This window comes from Corythoichthys intestinalis, chromosome 9 (assembly GCF_030265065.1).
Source record: "Corythoichthys intestinalis isolate RoL2023-P3 chromosome 9, ASM3026506v1, whole genome shotgun sequence".
Classification (NCBI taxonomy): domain Eukaryota; kingdom Metazoa; phylum Chordata; class Actinopteri; order Syngnathiformes; family Syngnathidae; genus Corythoichthys; species Corythoichthys intestinalis.
In genome coordinates this window covers 27407894-27433437 of record NC_080403.1, presented here as the reverse complement: position 1 = coordinate 27433437, position 25544 = coordinate 27407894, and the positions used below count along the sequence as shown (strand labels likewise).

Genomic DNA, 25544 nt, shown 5'->3' with positions numbered 1-25544 from the left:
TACTATTGTTGTGCAACACAACACAGATTAGTGTATCATGAATGTCCATAACTTCATCGCAATTTTAAGATCTTTGTCTAAATCATAAAATAAGACTAAACTCATCTAGCTTACGTTTGATTTCAATATTAGTAATATCAAAGTGGAATAAAATTAAAATTTGTATAAACCACATATATAGGAGACTTAAAGTATTTATAACTGCGTTTGTGTGTGTGTGTGTGTGCACACGTGTGTTGATTCATGGAGTGAAGGGAGTGGTGCCAAAGGGTGTGACTCTGACACACAAACGCATACGCACACTATCATATCGTCCAGGTGTGTATAAGTGCAGCACGACAGCAACAGACACTAGCAGCAGCCGTGGGCTTCGGCTACAAGGTGACTCTCACATTAAAAAATACATTTAATTGCTTTTGAATCTGTTGCTGTTTGCTGATAAAACCTAACTCGCTCATTTGCACTTCTTTTCCAGACCTGTAAAAGAGCAGCTGTAAGATGGCACTACTTTTACTTCTAGCTGGTAGGATTCAAGTTTCTTCTCTCACTATTTCACCTCTCTTCTCTGGTATCTTCTTTTAATTCCAAATCACAATTTTCTGTCCATAAATGAATGGAATGTTAACAATGACACCAGCAGTCAGCTAATATACCACACGTACCACACACAAAGAATGAACCTGCATGCTTTCTGTCATGACGGCACATGTTTATAGAGTTATTATCACACATTGGACTTAGTTTGGGCCTGCTATACCATTCTTACAAGGATGATGATGATGATACAACGAGCTGATTTATATATTCAAAACAGCAACATAGTGGAATCATCATCTTGATAGATAGATAGATAGATAGATAGATAGATAGATAGATAGATAGATAGATAGATAGATAGATAGATAGATAGATAGATAGATAGATAGATAGATAGATAGATAGATAGATAGATAGATAGATAGATAGATAGATAGATAGATAGATAGATAGATAGATAGATAGATAGATAGATAGATAGATAGATAGATAGATAGATAGATAGATAGATAGATAGATAGATAGATAGATAGATAGATAGATAGATAGATAGATAGATAGATAGATAGATAGATAGATAGATAGATAGATAGATAGATAGATAGATAGATAGATAGATAGATAGATAGATAGATTTCTAAGCAGTGTACTTTATCAAATGTCTTTCTTCCTCTAGCCATAGCTGGACTATCTGACGCCCAGACTGACTGCTCGCGAGGAGCTTGTTACCCACGTAGCAGCGACCTACTTGTGGGTCGGGCTGATCAGCTCCATGCCTCATCAACATGCGGGCTGACAGACGCCGAAGTGTACTGCACACCTTACCAACTGGTATGAGCCGGCAAAATTTTAATTAGAGCTCCCAACACAGACAGCTTTTGATGTTGTTCATGAGGGTTTTATGTTGACACCTCTTGTTATGTCAAATGTCGAAGAAAAACAAGATAACAAGGCTGAATTATTATGTGAAATAACAGTGGTTTACTGCTATAGAGGTTGAAAGTAAGGGGGGGGGGGGGGGGGGGAAAGCTATCGTAGATAACTGTTAGCCTGAGTACCTGTACAACAACATCACATTTGTTTGTATCGACTGTTTCCACATTCCCAAACATGGAGTGTAAAATCTCTATGTCCATTTGGACACACACTAATGTAAGAATCAATCTGATTTTAAAATTTGACAGCAAAAAAATCATCCTACCCTTAGTAACCTCAAATATCTCAAATGTGTCTAGATTTTACAATATATCATATAAATTCAATGCAGTATGTTTTTTTAAGATTAAATCATCATTTGATTGAATTCATATTTCAGAGACATCTTTGTAGGTATATAGGGATAATTACAACATAATGAGGCAAATAAGACAGAGGTCATGGTGAACACACGACAGGCACGTGTACAAAGGCTGTGGAAATCTTGGCTGGACTGTCCGATGCCCCTTTGTCAAACTGTCTCATTTCAGTGCCAGGATCCTCATGTTGCAACTTTAGCCTTTAGCCACCATTTTTTTCTTTTTATTTTTTTGCAGACAGTTCCCTAACTGTTTGCAACACCATGTACTAGACAATTTGCAGACTCGGCACAAACCTTCCAATACTACAAGCAAATGATTTTTTAATAAAAGGCCATCTGGCTAGTGCAGGTCATCAATAATGTCAGTGATAGATTTATGTTTCATTCAGAATATTGCTTTTAATATTCTACACTGTCCCTCTGTTAAAATTGTATTCCACTTGACCTTTGTTTTATTTTTTCGCATTAAATAATTAACTGTAATAACATCCATCTGAAATAGAATAAAGTAGCTCACAAAAACAATTCAAGATGTTAAATCCGTGCAACACTTTCAGCATACTAAGTATTTGGAGTGTGTACTGTGCTTTTTTTTTTTTTTTTTTTTTTTAAATGCGGAAATTGCCTTTTTGGGGGGGTGGGAATTTACAAAGTCACTTTCGTTTGACAGAAAAGAGCAAATATACACTTACGGAAACAAAACTGACATAAGGATACAAAATGAAATACGAAACCCAGTACCGTAACTACAGTATATGTCAGAGAAGCTTGTCTCGGAAAAACACATTTTCTCTTTGCCCCATTACTTTTCAATTAGAGCTTATTCATAGTTTTGGGGGAATTGCGTCACCATGGTGATTCAAAATGAATAAAAAATATTTTTTTTTAAAACAAAACAAAAAGAAACATAAATTGATCAGAGCTACAGTACACCTATATAGCATTTGAGCTCTGTTTAGCATATTAATTTTAAACCCTCATTCCATTCGTTTTGCAAGGTTTGTGCACCTGCCGCCTGAGGGAACATTAACTGGATTAGGGGTATACTCCTGTTGTGGCAAATGTCTGTGTCCATATTTTATTTCTTTACATGCATGACTTTGACCAGAGAGGAACAGAGCAAACGCCCTGTTTTATCACCAAGTTAATACACACACATATGGTGAACAATAAATATCAACAATGATTAAACCCCAAATCATCTGAGCTCACTCATCCAATTATGTGAGGAAAAACCTCAGCTTGCTGCTGCATTAAGCCTGAGTAGTGACATTGATGATATATTTGATAACTGTATATGAGGAAATCTTTAACAAGAATTTGATCATACAGTAAGTAGGTCACGCTGATATGCTAACATAAATAAAATACAGTATTGTATCACCATTTTATTATTGTATCACAAGAATTTCCATGGTACCAGTATATATATTTGAGTTTATTATCAAATATTTTATTTAACTCTTTCATTGAAATCTTTGTACATTAATTCTCAAGTTGAGATTTATTTATTCAGTTCATGCATCCAACCACTGGCAAGGAGTAAAGGCAAATAGTCCAAGGCATGTTTACTTGAGGTGATCAAGAACTGTGCCAAAATCTACAAACAGATAAAAATAATATATTAAATAAGAACTGAACTTGAACCAAAGTTCAATCGGATAAACTAACGTCCCCTTTATACACACACACATGTATATGTACATATACATATAAAATAAACAATCAATACATAATAAGCAAACAAATAAATGTTCATGTAAATATATATATATATATTGCATACAGTGGTCTGTGACTTGACGCACGTAAGCATGATGCACAATGGCGAGACGATGATGTTGCAATGATGAGCAGCTGCTCCGGGACTTTTCCCTGGCGGATAGATACCCAGTCTCTTACTCTTTGTGCCAGGGTAAGAGTCACTTCCCGCATGGAGAGGGAGTTGCTAAATATTAACTTAACTTGCAACAGGAATTGATGGCAGCAAGACAAATTAATCCTGAATAGAATAGAATAGAATAGAATAGAATAGAATAGAATAGAATAGAATAGAATAGAATAGAATAGAATAGAATAGAATAGAAGCTCCACACAAGAAGGCCACCCATTAAGCCACTGTGCTGCCCTAAGCAATACTGCATATGAACAAATGTTGTTCTGTACAAGGAAAGTTCACTATCAATTATTGTTGTTGTTTTTGTTCTTCAGGGGAGGATGAAGTGCTGTCCATGTGACTCCAGAAACCCAGATGGGCCATTGGCCCACACTATGAAGGAAGTACTCTCAACTGCTGGGCCAGAAAGATGGTGGCAGTCCATCAAAGGTTTGTAGTGACATTTAAGATACCATACAAACATTGGACAATTTTATGCTTGTGGATGATTGGTGATATATGACTGAAGATAGTGTAGATGAGAGGAATGGCACAAGTGGCACAAACTATGTGAGGGTGTTAATGCTCCAATTACAATTGCCTCGACCCCACCAACAGAATCAGTTTTAGAATTACTGTACAGTACTTTGTTGAAAAAAAAAAAAAAAAATCTGGATTCTCTAGTTGAGTGTAAATAGTGTAATTGACTATGTACTGTATTTTCACTTACACACAAAGATGTATCTGATGTGATGAGGATTTTTTTTTTTTTTTTTTTTTTTGGTTTTGTTTATTGTTTTACTTTAGAGTTGGCTCCAGTAACATTTCAATTGGACCTGAACAATCTCTTCAAGCTTGACAACCTGATCCTTCACTTCAAGGTGTGTTACAAGATTTCTTATAATTTGAGTGCAATTATTTTCATTGTCATCATTTTATTTTATTCCAGTCACAGTGCATGTGAATATAAAATTTCTGAATCTAACTTTCTCTGCAGGGGCCTCGTCCCAATGCCTTGGTTGTAGAGAAGTCAATGGATAATGGCAGAACATGGCAACCTGCCCTCTACCTAGCTACAGACTGCCAGAGATCATTTCCAGGAGTCTCTACAGCTACTCCCCTTTCATTGGACCAGATATATTGTAATACTCTGCCCCCTACTGGAGCCAATCCATTCCAAGATCATATGGTAAGGACTGCTGCTATACTATATGCTGTTCAGTAATTTTAGTCTGTTTTAGCATTTCCCCCAGTTTTTACTCAAATGTCCATACTATGTGGTTGTTAGATCAAAGTAATTCTATTATAGACTGCATTAATGTAAGGAAAAAAGTAGAAGAAGTAGAAGAAAAAGAAAAAGATTTTGAAAAGAAATAATGGAATGCCACATTGTGAATGCAAAACACAAATAAAAGGTATTCTTTTACTCCAGATCGAGTTCAGTCCATCGCAGCAATATTCTTATGTTCCAGATCCCAGTAGCCCAAAGATGAAAGGTTAGTGTTTGTGTTACTTTGCAATGGATTACATACAGTGGGGCAAATAAGTATTTAGTCAACCACTAATTGTGCAAGTTCGCCCACTAGAAAATATTAGAGAGGCCTGTAATTGTCAACATGGGTAAACCTCAACCATGAGAGACAGAGTGTGGAAAAAAAACAGAAAATCACATTGTTTGATTTTTAAAGAATGTATTTGCAAACCATGGTGGAAAATAAGTATTTGGTCAATACCAAAAGTTCATCTCAATACTTTGTTATGTACACTTTGTTGGCAATAACGGAGGCCAAACATTTTCAACAAACTCTTCACAAGCTTTTCACACACTGTTGCTGGTATTTTGGCCCATTCCTCCATGCAGATCTCTTCTAGAGCAGTGATGTTTTGGGGTTGTCGTTGGGCAACACGGACTTTCAACTCCCTCCACGGATTTTCTATGGGGTTGAGATCTGGAGACTGGCTAGGCCACTCCAGGACCTTGAAATGCTTCATACGAAGCCACTCCTTTGTTGCCCTGGCTGTGTGTTTGGGATCTTTGTCATGCTGAAAGAACCAGCCACGTCTCATCTTCAATGCCCTTGCTGATGGAAGGAGATTTTCACTCAAAATCTCGCGATACATGGCCCCATTCATTCTTTCCTCTACACAGATCAGTCGTCCTGGTCCCTTTGCAGAAAAACAACACCAAAGGATGCTGTTTCCACCCCCATGCTTCACAGTGGGTATGGTGTTCTTCGGATGCAACTCAGTATTTTTTCTCCTCCAAACACGAGAGCCTGTGTTTCTACCAAAAAGTTCTATTTTGGTTTCATCTGACCAAAACACATTCTCCCAGTCCTATTCTGATCATCTAAATGCACTCTAGTGGACCACAGACGGGCTTGGACGTGTACTTTCTTCAGCAGGGGAACACGTCTGGCAGTCCAGGATTTGAGTCCCTGGCAGCGCATTGTGTTACTTTTTTTTTTTTTTTTTTTTTTTTTTAAACCTGTCCTGTTCAGCTGTTTGACACAGAGAATGGAAGTCTAAGTGCCCAGATTCTGAACAGTTTTAATGTTTCACATGGAGAGTCTGACATACTCCCATTGTGATCCTTCAAAATACCTTTTTATTATGACAAAGCAGCGAACAGGAAGGGATTATGGGGGGACAGAAGAAAAGAAATACAAGAGAAGAAAGAAAAGAAACACATACACAAACAACAACAAGAAATACATTGAACATCTAAACTAGTTACTAATATGCTGGTGCTATCGTCAGCGAGATGTATTTCCGGTTTACACCATGTGGGGGCCAATTGGCCAGTGAAAGAGGAGAATGGTGGTGGGGGTGTCTATAAGACTATAAGCTAAGTGATTGAAAGGGGTAGAGTGTACACAAATCAGTTCTGTGATCTAGAACCCAGTAATCGTGTGAATCTCTTATGAGTGTAAGCCCGTTGGCGACCAACCCTACGCCGCCGCATCACCAATCCCGGCACCGGAACCCCCAACCCGAGCATGCCCTACCACATCCAGCAGCACGCAAGCCCCACCGGGCGCGCGACAGCCACGCAGACGGGCGGAGAAACCGCGCGGGCGCCAACCCAGGGCCACGGCCCCCACCCAGCCAGCCCGGGGGGGTGGGGGGGCCATGCGCAGCCCATCCCTCCTCCCGCCGCCCAGCAAAGGAGCCACCACCCCCCCCCCCGGGACCCAGGGTGGTCCCCCGGGCCACCCGCGCGCCCATCAACCGGCCTTCAGGGATGGCAGGAGGGGACGCATCACCAACCCCACGCCTACACCCACCCCCGCCCGCCCACCCGGGCCACGAGCCACAGCCACAGCCCCCCAACTGGCACGGCACGCCACGGGACCCCCAGCGGCCCACCAAGCCCCAGGCAAGGCAGGGTCCCCCGCCGGTGCAGGCGACACCCCGCTGATACACCGGCGCCCAGCCAGCGACCCGCGATGGAGCGCAGGGCGGATGCCCAGCCAGAGAAGAGAGGGGAAGGCGGAGGCAGGAGAACGCCCAGGAACTGCTACGGGGCGATGCAAGATCGGAGACCCGGCCCCCCAACCCACTCCCGCGGCCGGCAGCCGAGGCAGAGGGGAGGCCACACCCCGGGAGCCACGCCATATAGAAAAAGTGTGGGACCCACCTACCACCCTATTACTGTGGCTGCCAGGTTCCCGACTGGCAGCCATCACCCAGCACCGTGATGGGGGTGTGAGGGGAGGGTAGTGCAATGTATGCATTAAAATAGGAGAGCTTGGCTTGGGGCAGTGGGACCGCAGCATGGAGTTTTTGTCCAGCCGCCCGTCCCACCGCCCTTTGCCGGAGCTCTCCTGTGGAGTATGATGCATTGTGTTACTGATAGTAGCCTTTGTTACTGTGGTCCCAGCTCTCTGTACGTCATTCACTAGGTCCCCTCGTGTGGTTCTGGAATTTTTGCTCACCGTTCTTGTTATCATTTTGACGCCACGGGGTGAGCTCTTGCATTGAGCCCCAGATCAAGGGAGATTATCAGTAGTCTTGTATGTCTTCCATTTTCTAATAATTAATCCCACAGTTGATTTCTTTACACCAAGCGTTTTACCTATTGCAGATTCAATCTTCCCAGCCTGGTGCAGGTCTACAATTTTGTCTCTGGTGTCCTTTGACAGCTCTTTGGTCTTGACCATAGTGGAGTTTGGAGTGTGACTGACTGAGGTTGTGGACAGGTGTCTTTTATACCGATAATGAGTTAAAACAGGTGCCATTAATACAGGTAATGAGTGGAGTCTCGTTAGACCTCGTTAGAAGAAGTTAGACCTCTTTGACAGCCAGAAATCTTGCTTGTTTGTAGGTGAGCAAATACTTGTTTTCCACTCTAAATTAGAAAACAGTTCTTTAAAAATCAAACAATGTGATTTTGTATTTTTTTCTTTCACATTCTGTCTCTCATGGTTGAGGTTTACCCATATTGACAATTACAGGCCTCTAATCTTTTCAAGTAGTAGAACTTGCACAATTGGTGGTTGACTAAATACTTTTTGCCCCACTGTGTAGAGAGTATCTAGACTGTCTCTTTAGACCGCCATAAAGCCTACAAACAAACAAATGCAGGCAAGGAGTCATTCGTGTGTTGATTCCTTTCAGAGACATGTTAATGTTGCAGTGTCTAATCGTCAACATCTTGCGCTATGACAAAACTAAATGGCTTCTGCTGCAAATGTGTTTAATCCCCAGATGTGACTGGCTTGACGGGTTTGAGGGTAACCCTGGCTGAGTTGGGCGATGTGCCACGACAACCAGGCAGAGCGCTCAGTAGGTTTTTTGCCTTGAAAGAGATGAAAGTGATGGGAAGTTGCATGTGTCACGGACATGCCAGTCACTGTTTACTGGAGGCCGTCAACAAGGTTTGTTAAATATTGCTTACTATCACACTTTACAATTTTCATCTAGCAGTACACTTTACTGCTTGCTTGATTGATTATTCTTAATACCCATCACTGTTTAAACCATTATTTATAAGTTGAAGCATGTAATGTTTGAATAACTACAGGTGAGCCCACAGTGTGACTGTCAGCATAACACTGCTGGTGTGAACTGTGAGCGCTGTGATGATCTCTACAATGATCTACCCTGGAGACCTGCGGAGGAGGGCGCCACTCACACCTGCCAACGTAAGACAAATGTGCCCCCCAAAAAAACAAACAAACAAACAAAAAAAACGTTAAAATAATTGCAGCTTCGCTCACCAGAATTATACCATTTAAAAAACAACAGGAAAACTGTAAAATAACAAACTACCGTTCAAGAATAAGTATATATTTTTTAGTATGCTGTAGTATAAAAATGTTGTTTTCCATAAAACGACTGTAAAAAAAATGTATGTGTGACCAGTCTGAGTCACAGTACTCCCATTTCTTGCTCTCCCTTTTTTCCAAATGGTGTTTGAATTTACACTGTTACTGTGGCAGTCATGTGTGCTGACTGTTGACCCAATAGTACCGCCGAGCTACAGCTGTCAGTTAAATTTCTCTGGAGATCATGTTTTCCTAACCTACACACGCAACAGTTCTTCCAGCTGTTCCACAGAAGCTCAGTAGTTAGCACGTTTGGCTGCCAAGACAGTTCAAATCTAGGCTGGCAAGATTGGACACTGAGAGAACATGTGACATGTTGTCAACGCCACAAAGACTGGTCACGCATCAATTACTGTGTCATGATATCAAGGCTTTACTACCATGAGTTCTATTTCATTCCTCCTAACCGCCAGAGGGCAGTGCGTAGCACCCGGATATCTATGTGTGCGCAGCACAAAGGTCGAGAATAAAATGCCAACAAAGTCACGCCAATGGGCGTGACGTCACAGGCCAATATAAGGCACACGCTCACCCAGCACTAGTTCCTTTTCTACATTATATCCAGGTGCTAAGCACCGTCCTCTGGCGGTCATCCGGAGTTCATAGAACCCCAGTTACAGAAGTTTTAGTTTATAAAAAGAAATCTACAAAAAGCTTCCATAAAATTTGTAGTTAGCGAAGTACTATACCGTTTTTACAAGTATGATACAGTTTTCCTGTTTTTTTTATTTAAAAAAATTTTTTTTTTTACATTAAAATTCTAGCAACCACAGCTGCCAGTATTTTACTGTGAATGGAACTTTTTTAACAGAGTGATAGAGGGAAATCATTGAGAGGAGAAGTTAAATAGATGGAAGTGAAATGAAGATGGAAGCTGTTCCTGCTGTCATTTTATACTCCATGCATATAAATGAATGTATGAGGCCAAAAACATATATTATACAATACAGTAATAACAAAAAATGGTGAACAACATGCTAAATAAGCAAGTGTGAATGTAACTTATTAACAGTAATTCAGATAACTGGCCTAAACAACACAACATAACAACTTATTCACTAAGCACTCGATCTCACTCCAAATCAAGTCCTCATCTTATGTATCACTTCTGAACAACTACACCAACTCTGGAAGTCGAGGGCATGCAAAGTTGCTCTTCTTGCAGCTGTCAGTGTGAAGAAAAAAACAGACATGTACAGTGTAAGTCACACATGGCCTAAGTGGCAGTATAGTGGTCTGAGCGTGTCGCTGCCATTGGATCTTGTAGAACAAATCTATCATGCGAATTGAATCTTTTGCTGTGGCGAACCCTGAGGGCATTTAGCTGAAAAGGATGGATGGTTAGATATAAGTTGCACCTGAGTATTACAGACCCAGTAAAACCATGAAAAATAAGTGACTTGCACTCTGGAAAATAATGAATATTAATGGGTCAGGAAGTCACTGTTTTCTTTCAACAAGTTGTGTTATGATTAAATATGAAAATCAAACCAAACTCTATTAAAGCTCATGTATTTTTTGTTTTCTCACCTTAAGCCACATTTGTTCAATTCTCTTTTCGTACACCCCAGGTTGTGAGTGTAACGAGCATGCCCAGAGCTGTCATTTTGACCCAGCTGTGTATGAAGCCAGTGGTCGAAGGAGTGGAGGTGTGTGTGACGGATGTTTGCACCACACTATGGGACCAAAGTGTGACCAGTGTGTCCCCGGATACCAGCTGAATCCTAACAGTCAGATTGATCGTCCAGATGCTTGTATACGTAAGTCACCAGGAGTAGGTCATTTGTGTGGGGTCAGAAATTGAAAGCAAGTTTTAGATATACATAATTAAAAAAAAAAAGAAAACATACAGTATTTTTGCATGGATTTTGTAAATTTTGCCTTTATTTAAGCTATTCGCCACCAGGTTGTGTTTGCAGTGCTGAAGGAACAGTGAATGGGGGACGATGTGATGACAACACAGGCTTATGTCAGTGTAAAGTGAATGTGGAAGGCCCACGCTGCGATCAGTGCAAAAGAGGCTATTATGGGCTTTCTGCGTCCAATCCTATGGGTTGCTCGAGTGAGTCAGCTGTTTTTTACACATTTACTTCTCATGTGATTCATGTTAAATGTGGCAGATTACTGTGTTTTAAGACACTGGTTCAGTGGTTCTTAACTGGGGTTTGCTACCTTTAGCAAGGTTTAGAACCACAGAACTGGTTTATTATTTATTTGATTTTTTTTTTTTTTTTTTTTTAATCATATCTAAAATATTTGATTCATGGTTTCCACCACCCTGCCCTTGTTCTGCAATCTAGAGTGTTCCTGTTCTCCAGAAGGATCATTTTCAGATATTTGTGATTCAGTGACTGGTCAGTGTCCTTGTCGGCCACACTTCCACGGCCAGAATTGTGAAGCGTGTGCTAGAGGCTACTGGAAACCTCCACAGTTACAGCGCTGTGAACTTTGCAGCTGTGACCCAACCAAGTCCCTCAGCGATACTTGCGACCAGGTTTGAGCTTTTTCCTCCACGCTTTGGTACTTATTCCTGTAATACACAGTGAGAGGTATTATAAATATTTCATAAAGCTGCAGAGGCATTTAATTTTTTAAAACATTTCACATGAACATTTATAATTTTGTTATTCGGGGTGTGACATCTTAGGCACCCCACAATTCGATTCGGTTACGATTCAGGGTGCTAAAATTCGATTATTGAACAATGATCACGGTATTGACAATGATCACGATTATCACAATTATCGATGCATCATACATTACTAATTAATAAAGTAGCCAAACAAATTTATGTCCATTATTTATTTAAAATATCCTAATGAATCAACAGGAACGATGGAAACATGACAACACAACAAAAAGCTGCCCTTAAACTGCTTTTTTGTTTGTTTGTTTTTTTACAAGAAAGTGCAAAAGCATTAACCATTTTAAAGGCAGTACTTATTTCTCAACATGCCTATAAAACACGCAACTGACCTTAAGATGCTATTTTTCACATGAAGGTGCAAAAACATTAGCTGTTTCAAAGGCAGTACTTATTTGAATTGAATTTGAATTTATTGTCATTGTCATTTGTCATCATCATCATCACATCAACATCATCATCATCAGCATTAAATCATGTAATAAGGGAAGAAAAGAAGGAAGAAAAAGAAAGATAAAAAATATTTGTTTTCTCCAAGAAGATGAAAAGAGACATGACAAAGGGAACGGAAAAAAAGCCAAAGCTTATCGGGACCCGTCCCCCTTCCACCAAGGTCGCACAAGCAACAGCTCATGATCAGTCCAATGACAGTCTAGCGCCTATTGTTCAAAAAGTCATTAATTTGCATGGCGATTTCACAATTTAATTTTTGTAACTTCAATCAGTCCATGTCCTTGATCGGTGAGTGGTGACAGCTAGGGGTGTTGTGGAGGCCCGCCTGAGTTGCGTCCACGTTGATTTGTTGTCAGCATCCCCTTAGGAGTTTAGTCATCGTCATCTCTGGCCCGGTTGGCACGAGCGAATCTCTCTTGATCACGCAGCTCCACGTCAATCTTTGCGGCCAGTCGTGTGGCAGCGTCGCTTAGCATCGCCTGTTCCTTAATTAACAGGGCCAACTGGTCGCCGTTGCGTCGAACAATCTCAGCTGCGTCGTGGAGTTGGTTTTTCATCCTGATCGAGAAGCGACGAACCCAGAGAGCAGCCAGTAGCATCAGGAAGGCAAGCGCCAGCAGTGTGCCAAAGATGTACACATCTTCAGCGTCTTCTATCAGGAGGGACGTTAGGCATAGCGGTCTCCATTTACCCCAAGCGTCCTCCACATATCCAGACGTGAAGGTGGTGACCGGGCAAGGTCTTTGTCCAGAGGAGGGTCGCATAGTAGAGAATATTCCATCCATTGAACTCAGGGCCCAGTTAACCAGTTCCATAATTTCCTCCGGAGGAAGCTCAACTTGTACGTTGCAGAAGCAGAGTCCGTAATGTGATTTAGATGCGGGGCGCGTACCAGATTGTTATATCATCACTAGTTGTCCCTGGCCTTAAGCCTGGTTTGGTGTGAGGACATTCTTATCTGTATAGTGTGTGCTGTTATTGTTATGTCTGGGCAATGTACTGGCTTATTTTGCTTTTCTTATACATTATTTTGAAGAAGTGTAATGAGTTTATATTCGTTAGTGCTGCATCACATGTATTCCATAGTCGAGCCCCAGTGTTTACAACGGAAAAAGTTTTCATTTTAGTCCTAATGGACTGGTAGGAAAAAGTTCGGGATACTCTCAGATTGTAGGAGGATTCTTTAATGCAGAATAAAGCTTGCAAATTTGCTGGAAGACTGTATGTGTTGGCTTTATACATCATTTGAGCGATTTTGTAGTCGACCAAGTCATGAAATTTCAGCGTTTTGGACTTGATAAAAAGCTCGTTGGTGTGTGCTCTGTAGGAAGCTCCATGAATAATTCTAATGGCTTTCTTTTGGAGAACACAGAGTGGGTTGAGGTGCGTTTCATAAGTTCGTCCCCAGATCTCCAAGCAGTAACTGAAATGTGGAAGGACGAGTGCGCAGTATAGGGTTTGGAGAGCCCTCGTGTCTAGCATGTTTTGTGCTCTATAGAGAATTGAGATGCTCCGAGCAATTTTGTTTCTCAGTCTATCTATATGAGGCTTCCAGTTTAGGCGTTGATCAATAATTATGCCTAGCACTTTGTGCTGTTGTACCCTTTGTATCTCTACATTATTTATTAGTATCTTTAGGTTCGGATCCAAATTTTTTCTTCCAAATACTATGTATTTAGTTTTCTCGAGGTTAAGAGTTAATTTGTTTGCATCGAACCATTTTTGCAATCTAGCTAATTCCACATTTATTTGTTTAAATAGACTCTCAACAATACAATAAAATTTGCACTGGTAGAATGAATTCCACATTTTCTGGACTCAAAGGCTCTTTAGAAATAAGACTTCTTTAAAACAATATACTTTGTTTTCACAGATTTCTGTACTATTTTGCATGTTTGTAGTGTTACCGCTGTACTTAATCCTGGTTTTAAACATTCTGCATCTGGAATAACTTTTGTACACCACCTAACAACGCACAACTTGACATGGAAATACATGTTAGCGAAGTCGCTAATTAGCATAGTGCTCAGCGTGAACTAGTAACAGCTCAAAAACAACAACAATAAAAGCTAAACAGTACAAGAGGGTTCGTGTACTCAACTCTGATAGACAGACACGGAACTTAGCAAAACACTCGGGACTTTTTCCAATTACCTCGACTTGAACCTACTGCTGGGCAACTGAAAGACAAGGAGCAACGAACTCTCTCTTCCTCTTTCGCTCTAAACAATAACTAGCGCACAGAAGAGGACCCAAAGCGCGACCGCAGGGTCTCTGCCTGTCTTATACACAAATTTATTTTGGAGTCTTTTGTAAAGGAGTAAATCTCTCACTCAGTAACCAGCTGCATCCATCATAATGGTGTGCGTGCGTCCGTTAAAGGTGTGTGGGCAGCAGACGTGTCTTGAATTTCGGAATTACTAGCGGCTGTCATAAAGGTTGTAGGGAAAGTCATCGTTTTTGAATATTTATGAATTGCATCGGATCGTCGCGTGTCGAATCGCAATGCATCTAATAATCAATTTTTTGGCACAACTTTATTTTGTATAATTGCATAGAGTATGATCTATCAGTTTAATAATGTATTTTTTTTATTCATCCAATTCGTTAAAACTGAGTTGTTGTTGTTGTTGTTGTTGTTGTTTTTGCCTGTTTCTCTTTTCAGTTGACAGGTCAGTGCCAGTGCAGACCTGGCTTTGGAGGCCGAACATGTACTGATTGCTCAGACAACATGTACGGAGACCCTCTCATTGGTTGCAAGCGTAAGTCATTTAAAACCCAGTTCTCCCCGCTACCATGATGGATTGATGCTTTGCGCAAAGACACAATTTTGAAGCTTGCAATATTTTGTGAAACTGTTAATCCCTCACTTTCATATGATTTAATGTATTTCATCTATTTCCCTGTTCTTCCCAGCTTGTCTCTGTGACCCTGAAGGCACACAAGTTTGTGACAAACAGACAGGAAGCTGTTTGTGTCGCCCAGGCATCACAGGGGCTAGATGTGACTCATGCAGTAGAGGACACTGCGAGTCTTTCCCTGCTTGCAAAGCGTGTCCTTCTTGCTTCTTCTCCTTGGATACACGACGACAAGGCCTCAGTTCAGCCATGCAGAGATTCATCCCCCAAATCCCATCTCGTCCTGGAGGTTCTGGTGACCTTGGAAATTTGGAGCCTCGCATCCGAGACCTGGAGAATCGCCTTAATTCGATTCAGAACTCGGTCTCCCTTCCTCCAAGTTCTGCACAGAAGATTGATGATGCTCAGTCCAAACTCGACAAATTAAGGTGTTGGAATGTTTCGGTTAACATCTATCTTAATCATTATGTATCATGATGATAAACGTCACTGATGGTGTGGTGATTTAAAACTGACCTCCATGTAGGCAATGGGGTAAAATTTTCATTATGCTAAAGTGTGAATGTCTGGTTATCGGTCCTCTTACACCTCTCACATGAAGTCAACTGCATAGCCTAAAATTCCCAACAACCCAAAACAGAATGAAGAGTTTTTTAAAAAAAAAAATATGGAAGGACAAATGGATAGGTGGATTGATGGATGGATGGAAAGATGGATGGGTATATGAATGGATGAATGAGTACACTGTAAACTGTGATAAGTTGACTTTAAAAAAAAAATGCAAATTTGCTGGTTTAGAAAATGTAATTTGTTACTGACATTAATTAGATGCAATTTACTTAATTATTTCAACTTTTAAGGACTCAAAGTAACCTAAATTATTGGATTATAGTAAATTCTTTATTTTGAGTTTGCAGGACTCAAATGAACTTGAATTAGATTACAGTAATTTATCAATTGTGAGCTTCCAGTACTGAAGTGATACCTTAGTTAGCTTTAGTGCTGCTAATTCATCACATGCAGGTGAACTTCTACAATATAAACAGCACATGCTAATTTAATTAATAACAAATTTTCAATCAGTAATGACCCTACCCCCAAATAAATGAAGGGAGAACACTCAATGGAATAATTCAGGATAATTATTATTAGGGCTGTCAAAATTATCGCGTTAACGCGCGGTAATTAATTTTTTAAATTAATCACGTTAAAATATTTGACGCAATTAACGCACATGTCCCGCTCAGAAAGTATTCTGCCTTTTGGTAAGTTTTACAGCAAGACTTTTTGTGCTGTCCAACAGCGAACTCTTGTGGTCGCTTTGCGACATGGTTTATTGTTTTCTTTCCAGTTCATTATGGCTGCACGACGTCTCGGGCTGATAATGTTGTGCTTATATGATCCTTGGACAAGATTTGTCCATAAGTATGGTTGTTGTAAAGAATGTACATATTATGTTAGTAAGCGAAATGTTATATTTTTTGTATGAGATGCTTTTTGTTTATGTTTAGTGAACCTGTATAGCGTGCTAAACTAACGTTGTTGCTAATCCAATGCTTGTGTACTTTTTTTTGTAGTTTTACGACAGTCTAAAGAGGACAATGGTTTGAGGCCATTTTATTAATAATCAGATGAAAAAGGAAGAAGTCTAATTATTAAGGCGTCGTTCACTAGCTGTCTAGCTTTGGAAAAAGTAGACGCTTCGGAGTGAGGACAGCATAGACAGATTTAAATGGCAGTAGAGTGAAATGCCCACTACAGTCCTTTTGTACCGTATGTTGAATGTATATATCCATCTTGTGTCTTATCTTTCCATTCCAACAATTTATTTTACAGAATATATATATAATTTACAGAAAAATATGGCATATTTTATAGATGGTTTGAATTGCGATTAATTGCGATTAATTACGATTAATTAATTTTTAAGCTGTAATTAACTCGATTAAAATTTTTAATCGTTTGACAGCCCTAATTATTATACATTATCACGATTTTAAAATGCTCAACAATGCATTTAAGACACAAGAGACATTGGCTCTTAACACCCTGGTGAATGTTTTGTGTGGTGTGAAATAAATAATCAGTAGTATAACCTTATATCATATAACCAGAGCTCTCTTCATCACCTTTACTTACTTCACATCGATTTGGTTAGGAAGTATTGTGGCGAGCGACATGGAGAAGAATGACAGAGACTGGCTTTTGTTCTTAACACTTGCTGTTATCATGCCTAATACCTCACACAGCCCCCAGAAACAACACACTTTATTGACCAGAACACACATGACATAACAACAGCAATCACACCTCTCAGTTGTAGTTGCTAGAACTACCCATCATCCATTGCGCAGAAACAGATCGCATGCTAACCGTTCATGTCATTGCTGTAAGAGCACCTAATTATCAGAACAGTTGCTACAATATTTTACTCTTTTATATATACTCTTTGTATACAACAATGCACCGCGACAGTAAATAAAAGAGTAAAATATTTACTTAGCAAATCGATGTGAAGTAAGTAAAGTAAGTGAAGGTGCTGAAGAGAGCTCTGGTTGACGGAGCAGTTCACAGTGGACGTGTATGGAATGTTTTGGTGTCAGAAAAGCGCGAAAAAAATGAGGCAGCTCTCCTCATCTCTGAAAGAACGCCCAGAGAACACTGGGTACATTTTTTCCCCCTGAATTAACTTAACTGGGATACATAAGGTTGGGCATGTTTTTCAGACCCAAATGACTACTTATTAAAAAATCTGTGCTCACAACAGGTTGATAAAAGTTTTGTTCATTTATCATATTTAATCAAGTTGTATATTAGCATTTACAGTGTTGATGAACATGAATTACATATCTTCTCTTCACATTTGTCTCAAAAGGGACCAAGTGGATAAGGTAGACAATGACCTCAATCCTCTGACACAAAAACCTGATATGAACAAGGAGCTTGACAAACTTCAGGACTTGTTGGGCAACCTAAGCGGAGACTACAATGTCAAGAAAGACGCCATGAAAAACACAATTAATCCCAACAATGCAGGTCAATGATTATTACTATAATTTTATATTCAGTTATATATAACTAAAACAGCATTTTAGATTCTCTTTTGGTCCAGTTTTGTTAGGTCCTCTCACTGCTGTCATTTTTCATTACGTGTTCCAACTGTTCTGTTTTATGCTTGTGATGTGACGATCTCATTAGGTTGCTCATATTTTTTCTCTCATTCAGGAGATTTCTCTACCATCAAAAATGCCTATGACGAGTCTACAGATGCAGCCAAGAAAGTAAATACCAGCACAAACACAGTAAAGGAATCAGCTGATCTCAGAGAAGATATTTTAGATTTCCAGGAAAAAGAATATCCAAACAACACTAGGGATCTCAAAAAACTAAATCAGAACATGGCATCCCGCCCAGACCTCACTCCTGCTGCAAAAAAGGTACCAAATATGTAACTTATATTTAAATTTGTTTTAATATGATTTACAATTCACTTATGTAAATATTATGTCTAAATTATGAATATTTCACCAGGTCTGTGGCAGTGTTCGGTCTAAACCCTGTACCCCGCTCATGTGTGAGGGTGATGACTTGTGTCCACCAGAGGGATCATTGCCCTGTGAGAAGGGATCAAAATGTGTTGGTGCCTTGCCTTTGGGCAAGAGGGCAGATGCTGACGTGAAGGATGTGAAAGATCGTTTGGAAAATCTCAGCAACAAGATTACGGAGGCTGCAGAAAAGGTACATATATACCTGGTACAGTTTACAAGACAAACTAGACTATAAGACGCACTCACCAAATTTCACAAGGGAACAGGAATTTGCCCCCTCCCCAAATAAAAAAATTAAAACAAACTACAGAGAAACCACTATAGTTGTATTTGTATAATAAAAGTAAAATATATAATATAATAGTAAAAATATTTTTAATGTATGTAATGTATAATGTATTTATAATGGGCTACGCGGATCACCGACCCCCCCCCCCCCCCCCGCCCTCCCTCCCCGGGCTGGCTGGGTGGGGACCGGGGCCCTGGGTTGCCGCCCGCGTGGCGTCTCTGCTCGTCTGCGTGGCTGTTGCGCGCCTGGTGGGGCTCGCATGCGGCGGGATGTGACAGGGCGCGCTCAGGTGGGGGATCCCGGTGCCGGGATTGGCGATGGGGCGGAGTAGGGGCGGTCGCCAACGGGCTTACACTCACAAAGGATTCACACGATTACTGGGTTCTAGATCACAGAGCTGATTTGTGTACACTCCACCCCTTTCAATTACTTAGCTTATAGACACTCCCACCCCTGTCCCCCTCTCTCCCTGGTCAACAGTCCCCCACATGGTATTAACCAGAAATACATCTAGCTGAAGATAGCGCCAACATATTAGTAGTTAGTCTAGACGTTCAATGTATTTCTTCTTGTAATTTGTGTTTCTTTAAGTATATATGTATATACAGTTCATATTAATCATGTATTTCCTTGCCTGTTAAAATACAGTAGTTTTCTTGAATGTAAGTAAAGTACTTACGGTAAATTGTATTTTCTTTCTTTCATTCTTTCTTTCTTTCTTTCTTTCTCTCTTTTTCTTTCTTTCTTTCTTTCTTTCTTTCTCTCTTTTTCTTTCTTTCTTTCTTTTTTTTTTTTTTAAAGCTTCAAGACACACAAGACGACACCAATGACATACGAGAGTCAACTGAGGATCTGTCCAACAAGATAAGGCAGACCAAAGGCGACCTAGAAGATGACTTGAAAGAGGCACAGGATGTTGTAAAGGAGCTCAAAGACTTCCTGTCAGGTATATTTATTTGTAGTGAGGATGGATGCAATGTTGCTTGGAAAAAATAGCCATAAAAGCTTTGTTTATTCAAACAATCTGCCTTACCAAAAACAAATAGCACCATTTCACACATCGTTCTCCAAGTACTTTTGATATGAAACGATGATTTAGTTTCACCAGACTGGGAAGTAGTTTCCAAGTTCCTAAATTACAGTGGATGAAAAAGTATCTGAACCTTTTGGAATTTCTCACATTTCTGCGTAAAATCACCATCTAGGATGATCCGATCTTTGTCAAAAGCGCACAGATGAAAATACCATGTCTGCTTTAACTAAAACCACCCAAACATTTATAGGTTCATATTTTAATGAGGAGAGCATGCAAACAATGACAGAAGGGGGAAATATAAGTAAGTGGACCCTCTACTTGAGGAGACTTAAAGGGCATTTTAAACAATTTTTCACCAAACATTTTAAGTCAGGTGTGTGCCCAATCACTGATGAGTGGTTTAAAGCTGCCTTGCCCACTATAAAACACACACTTGGCAGGAAATGTCTTGATGAGAAGCATTGTCTGATGTCCATCATGGCTCGGTCAAAAGAGCTGTCTGAAGACCTGCGATCAAAGATCTAGATTTGTATAAAGCTGGGAAAGGAAACAAAACCATCTCTAAAAGTTTGGATGGTCATCAATCGACAGTCACAGAAGTTGTCTACAAATTGAGAGAGTTTGGCACTGTTTTTTCTCTACCAAGGAACGATGCCAAGAGTTCAGCGCAGAATACTCAGAGAGTTAAAAAAGAACCCAAGAATATCTGCTAAAGACTTACGGAAATCACTGGCACAGTCCAATATCTCTGTGCCCACATCAACTATATGTAAAACTATGGCCAAGAATGGTATTCAATGGGAGGACTCCACGGAGGAACCTACTGCTGTCTAAAAAAAAAAATCATTGTTGCTCGTTTAATGTTCGCAAAAAGGCACTTGGACACGCCAAAGACGTTTTGGCAAAATATCTTGTGCTATGGCTAAACCAAAGTTGAATTGTTTGGGAGTAACACGCAACGTTGTGTGGAGGAAAAATCGAACAGCTCACCAACATCAACACCTCATCCCCATCATGAAGCATGGTGGTGGGCGCATCATGATTTGGGGCTGTTTTGCTACCTCAGAGCCTGGACAACTTGCAATGATTAATGGATGAATGAATTCAAAAGTTTATCAGGATGTTTTTCAGGAAAACCTGAGGCCGTCTGTCAGACAGTTGAAGCTAAAAAAGAGGATGGCTGCTGCAACAAGACAATGATCCAAAACACAAAAGTAAATGGACTTCAGAATGGTTTCAGAAGAACAAAATACACGTTCTGGAGTGGCCAAGTCAAAATCCAGTCTTGAACCCCATTGACATGCTGTGTCATGACCTAAAGACAGTAATTCATGCCAGTCATGCTAGGAATCTGACTGAATTACAACAGTTTTGTAGAGAACAATGGGCCAAGATTAGTCCTGATCGATGTGCCAGACGGATGTGCAGCTGCAGGAAGTGTCTGGTTGAAGTTATTGCTGCCAAACGGGGAGCCGCAAAATATTAAATGTGATGGTTTACTTCCTTATTTTTGCCCCTTCTGCCATTGTTTGCATACTATCCTCATTAAAATATGAAAACCTATAAATGTTTGGGTGGTTTAAGTTAAAGCAGACACTGTTTTTTTTCATCTGTGTGATTTTAACAAGATCAGATCACATTTGATGGTGATTTTATGCAGAAATGTGAGAAATTCCAAAAGGTTCGGATACTTTTTCATACCACTGTAGAAGTCAGATTATTCTTAAAGAATAACTAATTGTGCCTCCGGCGCATGTTATTTCTGCATTCAGATCCATCATCCAACCTGACCCACATTCAAGATGTGAGTGACTGGATCCTGAAATCCAAAATGCCTTTGACCCCTGCTTCATTAAAGAAGAAGCTGGATGAGCTGAAAAATCTCGCCAAAAACCTACCAGACAGTACATCCATTTTAAATGAGTCAGCACCACCGTTGGATGCGGCCAGAAAACTGTTGCAGGAGGCCGAAGATACCAGGTGAATAACGCTCCTTAACTCATTCACTGCCAGCACAGCTTTATCTATTGTATTCAGAGTATGCTTTGTGTTAGTCAGTAAAATGAAAATAACGTTTATATTAAAAACACCCACTAACAGCAATTGACTTTCAATCCATTCAATCCGTCATGCCAACCAAAGAATTATGTTTCCTTTGTATTATACAGTTCAACATAGTCTTTGATTTAAAAAAAAAAAAAACTCGACAATTACTGCATTAAAAGTCTTGATTTTGAGTGTGATTTGTCTGAAAGTGGTCAAATAATACAAATAGTTCCCTGAGTCCTTTGAGAGACAATTAAACAATTAATTGACAGGGACACGGCACAAGGGGTGAAGGATGATGTGGATGAACTACTGGCAGGTTTTGACACAGTAGAAGAATCCCTCTCTGACATGGAGGACAAACTGCAGGACAGCATGGATTCCATAGACGACTTGAACAGAACACTTACTGAGGTTGGACCAATGGAAAACTTGCAGTTTACAACACCATTATCTTGTCTAGGGTGATGGGGAAACAATTATAGCCAAAAAAAAAATCTGAATAACTCCACAAAATGTATTGTAATTTTTTTTCATTTTTCATCCAGGCCAAAAATCAATTGAACCCAGCAGAGAAAACTCTGGATGATGTATCAAAAATTATTGATCCAATTAAACCCAAACTGGATGAGCTCAAAGACTTGCTCCAGAATGGAGTCCAACAGGCTGAGGATACACAAGATACTGCAACTGAAGCTGAGGAAGAAGCTATTGCTGCTAATAAGGTCAGATGTCACTTGGAGATCAGCAAAAATCAGGGGAAATAATAAATACAGTACAATTCTCATTCTGCAAGGATTTAACAATGTACTCACACACTAATACGAAGATGAGCTTTCGTTATAGTAAAAAACTTAGCACCATTCACATATTTTTTTTTCTCATTATTAACATTAAGATTTGCCATGAATGTGTGTATGTGGGTGTTTAGGACCTGCCGTTAGTGCAGGAGCAGTTTGATCGTCTCAAAGACAAGGCTGCTTCTGGACCGCCTCCTGGAACAGAGGGACCAGGGGCCGAAAAGCTTGAAAAGCTAAAGAAGGATGCTGGGACCCTGACCAATAATACTGAAAGCATGTTGAATACATTGGAAGGTAACAGATTCACCACATCGTGAGGCCAAATCTGTGTTTGCAAAATCTTTTGGTTTGCTTACAGAGTGAATGTTTTTCTTACTTAACTTCCGGCACAAAAGCAATTAGAACGTAAAATTAATTTCTTGATTTTACATTAACCACATGATTTTCAGAGTGATTGTACGTGCAGTAGAGTTGCTACAAACAATGTCGTTGCTCTTATATAATCACCATTAAATTCCAGTTTTGAAGTCCTTAATAAAAAGGTTGCACAAGCATTCCTTACATGATGGTGCAAATTCGAATGAAGGCGATATCCTGGCCTCTTTTGCCCTGTAGAGTGGAACCAAAAACTACACACCATTATGAGGGCAATAACCTGTCATAGATAATATTTTTTAAAGGGCTATTTTTTCCAAATGCGCCGCATTAATCGTTTTTAAAGAAGTAAACTTGGTGAAAATGAAGAAATGGGTGAGTTACAACTTATTTTTATGTAATGTAGATTAGTTCTGTTGTAAGAGCAAGTTTTTTCCAGCTCCATAAGCTCAAGGCTGGACCACTGCAATGTACTTTATGTTGGTCTTCCCAAGTCCTCAAGTTCACGTCTGCAACTTGTTCAAAATGCTGCTGCTTGATCTTTAACCAGTACGCCCAGACGTGAACATATTACCCCCATGCTATCATCGCTCCAATGGCTTCCAGTTCATTTTAGAACTGATTTCAAGCTTTTGCTGTTTGTTTTTAATTCTATTAATAGCCAGGCTTCTTATTTATTATCGGAGATTTTAACCCTCCGTAACTGGCAGGGCTCTTCGTTCTACCAACCAGCTTCTTTTCCGAGTTCCAAGGTCGATACTTAAACTGTGAGGTGACCAATCTTTTGCCATTGTTACCCCCAGGTTGTGGAATAGTTTGCCCCCTGAAATCCGCACCACTATGAATCTAGGCCTATTTCAAATCACGGTTAAAGACCCACTTTTTTATTCTCGCTTTTTCTCCAGACTAGGGTAGCCTGTTTTTTTGTAGTGTTGTTTGTAATGTTGTTTTTGTTTTCATTTTCCTAATGTCATTTAATAGTACTTTCCTGCCTTTTATTTATCATGAACTATGTTTGTCATTGTTGTAAAGTACATTGAGGGCCTTTCTGGTTTTGTAAAGGGCTATAGAAATAAATTTGATTTGATTTGATATAATTTAACTGGAACATTGCCATTGATAAGCTTGGCTGCTAGAGCATGCTGGCACAATGTCTTCTTTTCTGTGGTTTTAACCCTACATCAAACACAAACCGTGCTAACTGCTATGGCTAATGAAATCATAATCATCAGGTGTGCTAATGTTTACAGCCATCAGTTGTAATATTGTAACCTAAATGAATACACATGAAATATGCATTTGACGATGTCGTGTGACTCATAAGACAGCTAAACTAAAAAAAATAATAAAAAAAATTTTAAAAAAAGATTTTTTTATGTTTAAATGTATGGAAAGAAACCGATATGTCAGAATTTAACGACAAGGGGTGGGATTAAATGAGTGTGACTTCTTCTCACTGCTTTTCAAATACTAATATTTCCTTCTTTTTCTTATATTTGATTATTCTCACGGATTATTGGAATTTATGTATTGAATATTCGAAATAAACATGTTCAAATCAAATGAAAAATCCAAACTAATTATTAACTCTTTTCCTCCTCCCAGGAAAAGCAGATTCATTGAAAAAGTTGCAGGATGAGATTCTTCAAAAGTCCTCAAAGCTTGAGGGACTTGATGCCAAGCTTAAAGACCTTGTGGCAAAACTTCAAAAGAAAGCCCATGATTTGAGTGTATGCCAGGGCTGAGGAGAAAAGTTGCTATCACTATGCCACAGGAAAACGTTGAACAGAATCATTCTTCTCCAAAGTAAAAATCCTCCTTACCCCTCAAATGCTGCTGTTTCATGTCTCCGTGATATTGCACATCTATGACGGATGCACCATGTACAGTTTGGAAAGATACGATTTAGAAAATAACAAAAAAAAACATTGAGCACTTAGCGAGGATGTCAATGTTTTTGACTGTAGTAACCTGCAAATGTATGTGATTTTTTTAAACTGATGTCATTAGGAAGGTCAACACAATATGTATTGGTACCACATTTCCTGAGCATAACCTATAGTGTGTCCCAAAATTTTGACATCATTTAGTGTGATTACATAGCCAGTTCACATTGATGTTAATGTTGACATTCACCTATGAATTCAGCAATGAAAAGGCATTCTTTGTATTATCGTGTCAGATGGATAGTGGACATGCAAGTTTGTTAAACTTTGCATAATCAGCTATGAAATTGATATCCATTTGGAAATTTTTCCTCTTTTTTTTCTTACAGCGTGTAACCTATTTAATTTTGTTTCATTCATATTTCAAATGATGTCAAGTTCATGTGGACACCCTGTACTATTATTTATTTGATGTTTTGCTATTTGTGCAAAACCCATCATATTTAATAAAACCTTGACTTGTGCTTCTTCATTGTGTAAAGTTTTACATTAGTGTTTTTACATGATAA

General features: G+C 39.6%; 1 protein-coding gene across 1 annotated transcript; it reads left to right on the top strand.

Annotated features, from left to right (window-relative positions):
- The first annotated feature begins 269 nt into the window (after positions 1–269).
- Positions 270–25507, top strand: lamb3 (laminin subunit beta 3). Its single transcript, XM_057844987.1, has 23 exons — positions 270–381; positions 476–523; positions 1214–1368; positions 4046–4160; positions 4518–4591; positions 4708–4899; positions 5143–5206; positions 8421–8590; positions 8737–8857; positions 10612–10800; positions 10947–11102; positions 11341–11534; positions 14803–14899; positions 15054–15423; positions 17871–18031; positions 18221–18432; positions 18527–18733; positions 19634–19778; positions 21641–21848; positions 22187–22328; positions 22463–22639; positions 22846–23008; positions 24695–25507. Exons 2-23 carry the CDS (start codon positions 499–501, stop codon positions 24832–24834), a joined length of 3477 nt encoding a protein of 1158 aa, XP_057700970.1. The 5' UTR covers positions 270–381; positions 476–498; the 3' UTR covers positions 24835–25507.
- Positions 25508–25544: the final 37 nt, after the last annotated feature.